Genomic DNA, 13611 nt, shown 5'->3' with positions numbered 1-13611 from the left:
TTATGACCTCACTTCCTGTCTTCCCCTTTAAAAGCCTGTCCCCTTTTCCCTAAATCCTCGGTCTTGTTTTGGACTCATTTGTATGCACATCAGTGCTGTTTATTTTGATAAAAAACGACTTTGCAGCCAGGATACCAGAATATACGGGTGGCTGCCACAAACCTTTATCAGAGTATGTCTCATTATTGTGGCAGTATATTTATATATATTATGGTAACATTTGAATGGCAGAAACAATTTATTCACGAAACATACTTCATATGTGAATGATGATTTGCAGGAATGTCTCAACCTGTTCGCCATCATGCTCAACACATGTATTATCCACACATAAATTGTCCACAAATATTGTATATAAGTATCTAGATAGCAGTACCATTAGTGTTAACATAATATACACACAAGGGACATTCAAACAGTTTTCACACTTTTTTTAACTCTATTTATTAAAAATTTAAAAAAAATATTATATCGCTTTCTCCATAGTCATCTTTAATTTTCCTAGCGTCGTACCAACAATTTAATGCCCACTCCTCCCGCCTTCACCGTTTCCAACGAAAATATAAAAGTGTGGAAACTTTTGAACATTCCTCATATATATCCATATAAAATTTTGTTTTGTGAATGTAGAGTATTGGCTTCATAAATATGCAGTACAGGAAAAAATAATGAAAAGCCAACATTCAAAAAGGAGCTAAGTGCGTGTCATTTAAATGATATCGTTGGAAAACAAAAAGAAAGACCCCACATGGTAGAATGACAACAGTAAAAAGCATAACATTTAATAACAAGTTAAATTATTTCCAAATATTTGCTTCAAATGAAACAAGTGAATTGGAACAAAAACATGCATCCTGCGACGGCCCCCCATTCTAGAATCTGCACCTATTTGTGATTTATAACCTGTTTGGCCCCCCAAATTCACCCATCTTTTCTGATAGCTTTGTACAGAATAATCGGGATCAGATTAAAGTTGCAGATTTCTTCCAAAAATTCCCAAAGTCAAAGGTAGAGTAAAAAAATGTCAAATGTCTTACCTTCACTGCAGGCTGTGGTAGGGAAAGAATAAAAAAAAATATGAAAAAACAGAGAAGTTTCACCAAAATGCATTCAATTTTAGAAACTAATTCTGAAGTTTATTATAGGCATCTATCAGACAGAGTTTAGAATCTTTACACTGTGCGCCTCTGATGAATCCCACTGGTCAGGGGTCTACTCCAAAGCCCCTAAATAAGGTCAAATCCTCTACTTCATTATTTTTATTTTACCTGAACACTAAACTGTCAGACTTTATTCAAGGTGTTTTGGGTGGCACAGTGATTAGCACCGCTGCCTCACAGCTCCAGTGGTCTGTGTTCAGTCACTGCTCAGGTCACCGTCTATGTAAGGTTTGCATGTTCTACTCCGGGTACTCAGGTTGTCCCCCAAAGACGTGTGCCCCAGTGTAAGGGGCTGTGTGTCTGTGTGTGCCTTGATGCAGTGTCACCCAGGCTGGATCCTAACTTAAACTTGACGCTGCCAGTGTAGGCCCTGTCCACTGCTGCCCTGAACGCTTCATGTCCAAGCGAGGTTTTCTCCTACAAACTAAAAAGGCATTTGTGTTTTTTTTTTTCATTTTTAATTTAACCTCCTTAATCTTCTGGTTTTATAAGATCTGCTTGTCTGCTTAAACCCATTATATTACAATCTCACAGCATGCATATAGATTTTTAACACTGGTGCGTAAAGTACAACAAGAGTACTTATTAGATGAAAAATGATGCCGAAATCACACAGAATTCCAAGTCCGAGGTTAACTATGAGAGTTGACACCAAGGAATTTTGTGCAGAGATGACGCGGCTGTGAAGTAATCGTTACAAGTTAGAAGATTCTTAGATGCTCTCCAATTTGGTCTTTTGAGGAGCCGAGGTGTTCGTCTACAACACAGGAACCAACCGGGCACAGGAAGAGGGCACACAGACACTTACACCGGGTGGTATGGAAGTTACCACTCAGTATGAGAGAGAGTGACACCGCTGGCTGGGAATGACACACTGGGTGTGGGAGCTGTGAGGTGGCAGTGGCAGTACTAACCCGTCAACTGCAGTGCCACCATTGTCAATTTTCATTTGAAGGTCAGTATTGGTCATACTTACGGCAGTTTTTCCGGACGAACTGAACAAGTTCACAAGGCTACAAAGAGAAAAGAGAATATTAGGACATGTCCAGTCGTCGTTGGCACCTCTCACAAAAGGACAGAAAATGTGTCACTTACACTCATTGCTCTCGTTCCACTGGGTCCCTTTGCACCCTGGAGATGAAGCAAAGAAGATGCAGTCAGACAACAGTGAAGTGGACGTTCAGAGTGTTAGGTGTAGGTGGGTGCAGAATTGGCTCAGACACAGCAAGCAGAGGGTGATGGTGTGAGGAACCTCCTCAGAATTAAGAGTGGTGACCAGCAGGGGGCAGTGCAGGGGCAGCTGCTATTTTTAATATATATATATATATATATATATATATGTATGTGTGATTTAAATAGGAATTGAAGTAACAAGCTTGGTAAGTTTGCAGATGATACCAAGATAGGTGGATTAACAGATAATTTGGAATCCGTTATATCGTCACAGAAGCACTTGGACAGCAGACAGGCTTGGGCAGATTTGTGGACGATGAAGTTTAATATTAATAAATGTAAAGAATTACACATATAAAGTAAAAATGTTAAGTTTGAATACACAAAGGGTGGTCGGAAAATCGAGAGTCCACCTTATGAGAAGGATTTAGGAGTCGTAGTGGACTCTATGCTATTGACTTCCCGACAGTGTTCAGAAGCCATTAAGAAGGCTAACACACTGTCAGGTTATATAGCGCCTTGATGTGTGGAGTACAAGTCACAGGAGGTTCTGCTCAGGCTTTATAACACACTGGTGAGGCTTCATCTAGAATACTGTGTGCAGTTTGGGGCCCACCAGACATAACAGCACTAGAGAAGGTCCAGAGAAGAGCGACTCGGCTGATTCAGAGCTACAGGGGTGAGTGATGAGGAAAGATTTAAAGAGCTGAGCCTAGCGCTTGCATCAAGTTTAGGTCTTGTTAGGTTTTAATTCACAATGGGAGGTCTGAAAATCGAGAGTACACCTCATGAGAAGGATTTAGTAGTCATAGTGGACTCTAAGCTATCGACTTCCAGACAGTGTTTAGAAGCCATTAAGAAGGCTAACAGAATCAGGTTATATAGCGCCTTGATGTGTGGAGTACAAGTCACAGGAGGTTCTGCTCCAGCTTCATAACACACTGGTGAGGCCTCATCTGGAGTCCTGGGTTCAGTTTTGGTCCACAGGCTACAAAAAAGACAAAACAGCACTAGAGAAGGTCCAGAGAAGAGCGACTAGGCTGATTCAGGGCTAAAGGGGATGAGTGATGAGGAAAGATTTCAAAGAGCTGAGCCTTTACAGTTTAAACAAAAGAAGATTAAGAGGTGACATGACTGAAGTGTTTAAAATTATGAACTGAATTAGTCCAGTGGATCGAGACGGTGACTTTAAATCGAGTTCATCAAGAACACGAGGACAGAGTTGGAAACTTGTTAAGGAGAAATTTCACACAAACATTAGGAAGTTTTTCTTCACACAAAGAATGATAAGCGACCAAGTAGTGTGGTAGACAGTAAGATTTTGGGGACTTTCAAAACTCGACTTGATGTTTTTTTGGAAAAAATAAGTGGAGAGGACTGGCAAGCTTTGTTGGTCTGAATGGCCTGTTCTCGCCTCGATTGTTCTGATGTTCTCTCCTTCTAGAAGTATTCAGACCCTTTGCTGTGGCACTTCAAGTTGTGCTCAGGTGCCTCCTGTTGGGTTTAATTCTCCATGAGATGTTTCCAGAACTTGCTTGAGGTCCACCTGTGGTAAACTGAAGTGATTGATTGAACAAAATAATTCATTGGACTCGTTTCTTATCATAGGTGAACATTTTGCTGAGCTGTTAGCCATGTGTTGTGCTTGTTCTGGTAGTTCTGTGCCCGCTTTGCCACTTATGATGACTACTGCAATCCTAAAGATGTATAAAGACAGAAGTGATACTCTACACATTCCTGCATGGCATTTAGAATTTTCCAGCCCTCGGCTTCATCTACAGGAATCTGAGGAAGAGCGGGGTTTGTGGAGTTGCACCATTTCAAAGAAATAAATAAAGGGACGCCCAGGCTTTGATGTGGCGTAGGTGTGTGGACTTTATCATGACAAAATGCGTTTGATGGCACAATCCGCCCCACGGGGGATAACTTGAAGACACGTGTGGTTTGGTTGATTACCTCATTGGAGTTCTAAAGGCTGTAATCAGAGCACCTACAACCCTAGAAGGTGCATAAAGGAACACAAGCAGGGAACAGGGAGGACACAGGGGGATAAAAACAAGAAGGAAGGAATCGAGAAGGATATGGAGGCCGAATTGTGGAGGAGCTGCCGCATCAGGGTCATCTAGTTGCTCCAGCTCAACTCTTCTAGAACAGCGGCGACCAACTTCTCTGGGTGGGTGGCCACCTTAAGGGTGTGCAGTGACAGCGGATAGGAGACAGACCAAGGTTTGGGGGGTCCCGGTGGATTACAAAGGAGAGAGGGTGAGGGGCACAGGCTAGATGAGGGTTGGCTGTGCCTGTCGGGAGACGTCACTTGTCACTGAGAGGGAGTGGTAAATGTAATTGGATTATTTATTCATTTATTTATTTATTATGACTAGTTTTACACAATGTTAATAATTTTTCACAATGTTGTTGTGCTTTCATGAGGTGACACTTTATAAGATGTGGTGGACGTCAGTCCAACGTGAGGTACATCACTGCACTGGGAACAATCACCACCTTAGACACACATGCACAAGAGTTTAATACTCACCCTGGCACCCATGGGACCTTCACTTCCTGGCTCTCCTGGTCTACCTGGATTACCGGCATTCCCCTAAAATGTGGAAAAATATTCCACAAATTTCAGTTTTAGTCACTTTATTGGCACAGTTACCAATTACACATACATGAGAATTGAGTGAGACTTTGGAACAAAACTTCTGCTACAGAAACACAAGGATATTCTGCAAAACGGACACCGTAAAGAAACACAATAAACAAAAAATGTATAAGGATAAGAAAAAGTAGCATTTTTTACTAATAGACAATAAAGACATTCGCCTTTAAATTATTATGATAGATAAGGAGGCAGAGTATTCTAGTAAAGATAAGACAGACAGATGATAGATAGATAGATAGATAGATAGATAGATAGATAGATAGATAGATAGATAGATAGATAGATAGATAGATAGATAGATATGAAAGGCACTATATAGATAGATAGATAGATAGAGATAGATAGATAGATAGATAGATAGATAGATAGATAGATAGATAGATAGATAGATAGATAGATAGATAGATAGATAGATAGATGTGAAAGGTACTATATAGATAGATAGATAGATAGATAGATAGATAGATAGATAGATAGATAGATAGATATGAAAGGCACTATATAGATAGATAGACAGCAAACAAACTCTTGATTATAAAAAGTGCCTGCCACGGTTGAATGAAAACAGTTACAAGCCATAATGTCATACAAGGCTTTATAAAATACACTGACAGAAAACACAAGTGAAGTGAGTTGCTCATGAACACACAGCAGCCGCAGAGTTTCAAGTCCACAGCCTCCAACTTCCCGCCACGCCGCCGGCTCTGTTTCCATTACAATGTGGCGTCACTGTACTGCTGGACCACGAGGTCTTCACTCTTCACAGGACTGACAAATGACGAGTTGGCTCTGTCCTCACTTCTCTGTGCTCCATGAGTAATTTGGGTCATTTTGTTCCATCCCTGATTTGTATCTCATTGTTAATTGGCAGCTGGTCATGAAAACAAGAAGTAATTCAACACGGGGAATGTGGCTGTTTAACACTAAAATCATTCTGCTAGCTGACAGTCCCTTTGCTGTGTTGCATGGAAAAATGTAGTAAATGAGCTGACCTGTTAAGTTCTCTGTCTAGTCATAAATGCTTCCATGTAGCCATGCAGCTGGCACAAGAACACAGCAAAGGGGTGTTCTGCGATTTTTCAACTCAGGATGCCTCAAGGTTCAGGTAATTATTTAAGGTAGAAGAGATGGAATTTTCAAGGTAAAGTTGTGTTGATTAGCACAAGCAAAAAAGGAAATTCACGGGGCTCTGAACATGTGACAATAGCGACCCTATAAACCTATATATAGTGCCTTTCTATCTATCTATCTATCTATCTATCCATTATATAATGCTTTTCTATCTATTTATCTATCTATCTATTACATAGTGCCTTCATCATCTATCCGTCTATCTATATATTATATAGTGCCTTTCTCATCTATCTATCTATCTATCCATTATATAATGCTTTTCTATCTATTTATCTATCTATCTATTACATAGTGCCTTCATCATCTATCTGTCTGTCTATATATTATATAGTGCCTTTCTCATCTATCTGTCTATCATAAAGCACCTTTCAAGTGAATCAGGGCACCAGAGAGTGCCGACGTGCCACACGTTGATTACCACACATGTCCTCTGCACGCCTGACATCATTGACTCCACACACCTCTATGGGGCCCATTAAGAGCTGCCAGTCACCCTAACACTGACGTCTTTGTGCTGTGAGTTTGATGAGAAAGCCCAAACGAAAACAAGGAGAACATGTAGACTCCATATTGATGGCGACTCAGGTGCTATGGAGGAGCATCTGTGACTACTGTGCCACCGTTCTGTCCTCGTGATTATTCATGACATACGTTATTCCGAAAGGGACTCTGTTCTAAAGTCAAAGGAGATACCATTTACCTCTCTATAAAATGGTACAATTGATCCCAATAATTAATCATACTCATAATCATAATCATATTCCTATATAAGTGAAATATTCAAACTGATTAAGAATCTGCCTATCTATCCATTTCTTCTTTTATTCAGTTCAGGGTCTCAAAATATGAAGCAGCCCTGAATGGGACGCCAATCCACACTCACACTCATCGTCGAGAACTATCAGCAAACCTCTAAAGCCACGAACAGAAGATCTCAAAGAAGCACAAGAAAAGATTCTGTTTTGAATCCGCAGTGTCGATGTGCTGATCCTCATGCAGACACGTCAATGACAAGACCCATTGGGCTTTTCTGGTCATCAACTTCACGACAGAATGGGAAGTATGAAGAAAACAAATCCTACACATAAAATAAACGTAAGGAATAAATTCTCCATAATCAAAAAGCCCTAAGAGGAATATCAACTATGTTCCCAAAAGCGAAGGGGCGATGGAGAAGACTCTTTTAAACGCAAGTACATCATAACAGGGTTTTTTTGTAAGCCTGAAAATTCATCTTCATTGTGGCTTGTAAGATAAAAGGGGCAATAAATGACTTTCTTCCAATATCAAACATTTTGTAACGTTGTTGTTCATAACTGGGGTGATGTTGTCTTGTTTTGCTAGTTGTTTTAATTGGGCGGCACAGTGGTTGGCACTCCTGGCGCCAAGGCACTTGATTTTTCATCTTCCCAGTTCAGTCCCTCCCTCCCCATGTTGAGTTTTCCTCCCTATGGTTTCTCCAGAAATTCTTTTTAATGATTTCTCACAGCCACACAATTGGGTTGTTCCTTCAAAACCATTTTCTGGACCCCGTCCATGTTCAGTTCCCATTTGACCAACAGCTGAGTGGTCTACATTTAACGTTCACCTTACCCTTCTGCCACGAATGCCTTTCAATCCATTTTCTCCGTTAGGTCCGGGATCGCCGTCATCTCCCTGAAAATCAAACATAAAGCAGTTAGGGAGAGTATGGCTGGTGCTCGGTCAACAAGATGTTCTCCAAGTTTATCGTACCACAGTTTTCACTCCGGTATGGACATGGCATTGGTACGCAGCTGCTTTGATGGCAGAGTTTTTCTGCACCTAATCCTATAGCTCACCTTGGAGGCCTCTAGAAGGTCAAGCCATTACCCAAACAAACTGCAGCCTATGCCACCAAACAATAAATATGTTTAACATCAGCCTATAGTCAGCATGGCAGAAATTAGTAGGACTGGTGCTGCCACCCAACCACTCCACAACACCAAGGCCTGTCACACCAGAAGTACGACTGCTTACTCATTAGACAAGCTGTGAGTCTTGTTTCCACATGTGGAGCCTCCTGGAGACACCCTTGGGTGAAGGACGACTCTGTATAGCATTGGCACTCCAATAGTATTGGCAAACAATACCGATGGCATTACAGAGACTGGCAAGACTGTCTCTCCTGAGCAATTCATTCAGAGTGATGCTGTCCCACCTTGAGACCTCCTGAATAATAGCCACCAATTGTACCACTGAGCTAAATATGGCTGCATGTGGACCACCCATTGGCGTATCAGCGTCCATAAAAGGAGATTTGGTTAAACCCTCTGAGATATCTCGGGAAAATCAGGCCAGTGGTTCACTCTACCAGGCAAGAGGGAAAAGAGTTAAAAATACAAATACCTGAGGTCCAGGGTATCCTGGAAATCCCATTTCTCCCTGCAAAAAAATTCCAAAATATTAGCTGAACAGCAAAGTTGAAGCTGAGCATTGTGCCTTTGTTCACCTTTAACCTTATTGTCCTGAACCGCATTCATTTCCATCCTCTCTCTAAATTAGCCTGTATGTTATTAGGCACATACCAGCTAATAAAATGCAAGTAAAAATTTTATTGTACTCTGCACACGTGACAATAATCTACCTTAATAAACAGACATGTGTCTCTCCTGTTGTAATATCTTGGTCATTCCAACAAATGGCACATCAGAAAAATTAACACTATTTTTATGAATCCCATAACAAATGGCATATCACAGAGACATATGTATTGTCTTTGTCATTCCAAAAGATGGATAATCACAAACAGTTGTATTGTATTGTAAAATGTATTGCATTTGCCATTCCAACAGATGGCACATCACAAAAATTAAAACTGCTTTCATAAATCCCATACCAAATGGCATATAACTGAGCCATGTGCATTTGTCATTCCAACATATGGTGCATTACAAACATTAACACTGCTTTTACAAATTTCATACCACACAGCATATAACAGAGACATATGCATTGCATTTGCTATTCCAACAGATGGCACATCACAAAAAGTAAAACTGCTTTTTTGAATCTCATGCCAAAATGGCATATAACAGAGTCATGTGCATCTGTCATTCCAACAAATGGTGCATCACAAACATTAACACTGCTTTTACAAATTTCATACCACACAGCATATAAATGTATTGCATTTGCCATTCCAACAGATGGCACATCACAAAAATGAAAACTGCTTTCATAAATCCCATACCAAATGGCATATAACAGAGTCATGTGCATCTGTCATTCCAACAAATGGTGCATCACAAACATTAATGCTGCTTTTATGAATCCCACATCAAATGGCATATGATAGAGATGATGACTCTCTGTGGTCATTAAAGATCCCAAGGCATCCTCAGTAAACACTGAGCTCTACATTGATTATTTAGATTTCAACTCATCCCAGACAGGCAGCACAGCTAGAGACCCTATAAACCAGGGTTTCTTAAAGTTTTTTCCTTTCAACCCAATCTTGCCTCTTTTAGTGTCTTCCAAATCCTTGACAATTGTTTCCCCTTGGAGAGTAATGGCGACTGTCAAAGAGTGGGGGTCCTTAAAGAATTGCCATTCATCACGTTTTGTCAGAGCGGAGTCATGACGATCGCTTAAAAACCTGCGGCACGCTTTGCAAATCATTCACAACCCATTCACATATATTACAATGGTGACTCACAACCTCAAACAACTCAAAGGTGGCAACCTACAACCCAAAAGACCCTTTGTTTATTAAACTCTGCTATAAACATTCGAAACACTTGCGATTTTGGCCCATTCATCCACACCCAGTACCATTTGCTTCCACCAGGGGGCAGAGAAAGAGGAAAAGAATGTCAAATGTGTGGCTGCTAGTAATTGTGTTCATCTCTATCTCTCTCTCTCTCACCTTCACTTATTGGCATTTCCATGTTTGCCACTTTCTCCCATATTCCTTTCAGTATTGCTGTGTCTCAAATGCCCACCGAGCTCACACCGCTAGAACCCACGAGAGAGCAGCAGAACGGTTTGTGCAAAACTAAAAAACTTGTGTGTTTCACTTTGCTAAAAAATCCCGAAATTCACACCATTGATACACAAAGCAAGGCGCTCAGTGCCTGCGCCAATTCAGCATCCGCCTGTCACTTAGAGTTTAAAGTTCTTTGGTGAAGTACAAGAAGTCGCCATTAAAATGTTGTCACATACGAGCGATTGGTAGAAGGTTGGAAGGCTCAAATTAATGTTATTTCTTAGCTGAACCAGAGGTTGGTGGAGTCAGGACCAGCTCTCCTTTTGTCCCTCTGCAGATCAGCAGAAGAACCACCCAAGCAGTGACTTCACCATCAACCCTTCCACTGATGATGTCACTTACATCCATTCCTGATGACTACTTACCAAACAGATTCCACATAACGAAAACATCACTTCCTCTTTCCGACTTCCCTGGACCTTTCCCTTCCTGTCTTGGCCATATAAAAATCTCTGTAACCAGTTCCTATTTTGAACTTGATTGTAACTACGTGTTTTCTTTTTGCGGAGACTTCAGTATACAGGATGGCCATCCCCAAACATTTTTGTGTCTCCTGCTCTCCTTTTTACATTGGCGTAGTCTGCAGGACAATATCTCAAAATGACCGAAGAGCAGGACCTAACAACCATTGGCTAAGTTTTCAGAGACTAAAGGTCCAGTTAGGAGAGACCTGAGCACAACTCACCGAGTCTGAGGCTCAGGCAGAAGCTTGTGTCACTATCCAACAGGACTGGCCTTTGGTCTTGGGTTCCATCCCAAGTGCACATCCCATTGCAGGAGAACAGCGACATCGAGTCATTATCTCCTCATCTTTGAGCGCACAGAAGTGAGGCACCATTGGGTCAACATATTAGACCCGTTCTTGAAAGGGGAAGCGCAACACACCTATTATGACCATCTATGATATCCTAATATCGGATATTCTCAAATGGTATGGCGTGTCTGCAGACCAGCAGGTGAGGTTATGCCAAGAGTAGCCCCTCGACCATGAGCAGTCAACTAGACCCCAGGCATAAGACATGTGGGGAAAAGCCAGTCAATGGCTATGGCCCGATATCAATGACACAAATATGTCATAGAACAGATGGCCTGTGATCATCAAATGAATGGTCTACCCAAATTCCTCGCCCGGCCAGTTCGCAGACAGGCATACAAGAACATGAACGCCTTAACAGAAACCATAGAGAGATACAGTGCGGTGGCCTAGTCCAAGCATTCAGAAGGGTCAGCGCGACAAAGCAGATGGGACATGTCACTCATCCCGAGCCCCTCCGCCACAATTTGAAGACTGGAGCTCGTCCCAAAGAGAAGTGCATGGCCACCCCACACTGTTTCCGATGCCAATTAGACTGGCATTCTAAGTTAAAAGTTAATTGGGAATTAGTATGGCATTCCCGGTTTATTAATGCAGCAAGAAGAATGGCATTTTAAGTTAGATGACTTGCCAATCAGACTGGCATTCTATGTTGAACTAACTGGCAGTTAGACTGGCATTCCAAGTTAAGTTGATTGAGGATCGAAGTCCAATTCACTTTCTTCAACTTCCCTTCCTCCCAGTCACTCCTCTTACTTTCTGTGAAGCAAGAGGAGTCACAAAAACCTTTCAGGAAACAGAATATTAGGAAAGCATCTGGTCCTGATGGGGTCTTACCTGGGACCCTTAGACACTGCACAGACCACTTAGCACCCGTCTGCACTGACATATTCAACACCAGCTAGGCCCACTTACCAACTCCTTTAAGGTAGCCACCGTCATTCCAGCTCCCAAGAAGGATAAAATCTCTGAACTAAATGACCGTAGGCCTTTGACCTCGGAGGTGATGAAAGTATTTGATCGCCCCGTGCTTTTCTACCTAAACTCCATCTCTGATCCTCTCGTTGATCCACTTCAGTTCAAATATAGGGCACTCAGTGGAGGATTCAGTTAATTTATGTCTCCTCCACTACGTTCTTCAGCACCTGCACCTGCCTAACACCTACTGTCCGTGAGGGTCTTGTTGGTGGATTCCTGCTTGGCCTTCAATCCCATTGGTCCGAGGTGGTTCAGAGTAAACTATTCCAGTTAGGTGTTCCGTGTGGTGTCTGCCAGTGGATTATGAGTTTCTTGCCTGGTAGGAAGTAGCATGAGTATGAATATAAGTATGAAGTAGTATGTGAGACTGGGTCCTTATCTGTCAGATCCAATATCACTTAGCACAGGCTCCTCCCAAGGCTGTGTTCTTTCTACACCTCCTGTTTTCACTTTATATAAATGACTGTAGATCCAAGGACAAATCTGTAAAAATCCTGAAGTTTGCAGACGAATCAACCATAGTGGGTCTCATTTGTAATGACAGGTCTTCCTATGATGGAGAGGTGGGCCGTCTTATGGAATGGGGTTCTTGTAACAACTTGGAGCTCAATGCTATTAAAACAGTGGAAATGAGGATTGACAGCCGCCGACAAGTCTCTCACTGTCCACCTTTGCAAAGTAATGGAAGAACTGTGTCTGTGGTCGTTCAGTCGTTGAAATTCCTGGGGACCACTTTACACATTAAAATGAGGCAAGCACATCACCTCCATCATCAAGAAAGCCAGGCAGAGATTGTTCTTCCCTCACGAGCTTAAGAAGCTTAGCATATCAAGGCGGACATTGTTGAGTTTTTACTCAGCCATCATTGAGAGTATTGTGATCTCCTCCATCACCATTTGGTTTTCTTTTGCCTCCACCCTATCTAAGAGTCAGTTGCAGCAGGTGATTTGTTCAGATGAGATAATATCATTGGCGGTTATTTCCCAACATTAAAAGATCTGTTCATCGTCAGAGCCAAAAAGAGAGCAGAAAAGATGGCAGCCAACTCCAGCCATCCCAGCAGCCATCTATTCATTAAGTTGCCATCAGAGAGGAGGTGCAGGTCTATGGTGACCCAAACTACACGCCATCTCCGCAGCTTCTTTCCTCAAAGCGTTCAGATCCTAAATAAACTTAGGATCACTCACTTAGGAACAGGGTCACTCCAAACTGGTCGTACAGCATATAGACTGGTAACTGTGCTGTTTGTCAATTCGTAAATACGTCAAACTTGCCCCACTTGCACTGTTTGATATCCATGTTACTTTGTAGAGTGTTTCTTTCCATTTGAGTTAACTATTGAAGTTTGTAAATGTTTTGTGCAAGAAATTGTTTTATTTGTACAGTGGCTTGCACAGTGTCAGGTAAATGGTGGGTTCAAATGGTGTTGGCTCGTATTCCATGTTTCCACCAAAGCAAAGTCAATTCCTGGATGTTTCACATGCTGGCATTTAAGGGATCCAGATTCTGATTGCCATATTACTAAAGCCGAAATTCCATTGTAATTAGACTGGCATGCCAAGTTAGGTTAATAGGGAATCAGAATGGCATTCCTGGTTTAATTATTGGCAATTAGAATGGCATTTTAGGCTAAGCAAGTTGCCTTGCAATTAGACTGGCCCCCCAAGTTAAGTTGATTGAG

The 13611-nt window shown here is 41.7% G+C and overlaps 1 protein-coding gene across 4 annotated transcripts in view; it reads right to left on the bottom strand.

The window, feature by feature from the left end:
- LOC120515362 (collagen alpha-6(VI) chain-like) overlaps positions 1 to 13611 on the bottom strand; it is a 325957-nt gene that overhangs the window by 81331 nt on the left and 231015 nt on the right. For all 4 annotated transcript variants that reach the window (XM_039736240.1, XM_039736241.1, XM_039736242.1 and 1 more), the window contains exons 29-34: positions 8500 to 8535; positions 7726 to 7788; positions 4870 to 4932; positions 2256 to 2291; positions 2137 to 2173; positions 1038 to 1049 (exon numbers count right to left, since the gene is read on the bottom strand). In XM_039736240.1, the coding sequence (XP_039592174.1) occupies positions 1038 to 1049; positions 2137 to 2173; positions 2256 to 2291; positions 4870 to 4932; positions 7726 to 7788; positions 8500 to 8535 (247 nt within the window). The remainder of the gene's footprint in view (positions 1 to 1037; positions 1050 to 2136; positions 2174 to 2255; positions 2292 to 4869; positions 4933 to 7725; positions 7789 to 8499; positions 8536 to 13611) is intronic.

The sequence above is a fragment of the Polypterus senegalus genome, chromosome 15 (assembly GCF_016835505.1).
Source record: "Polypterus senegalus isolate Bchr_013 chromosome 15, ASM1683550v1, whole genome shotgun sequence".
NCBI lineage: Eukaryota > Metazoa > Chordata > Cladistia > Polypteriformes > Polypteridae > Polypterus > Polypterus senegalus.
This window is presented reverse-complemented; position numbering and strand designations above follow the sequence as displayed.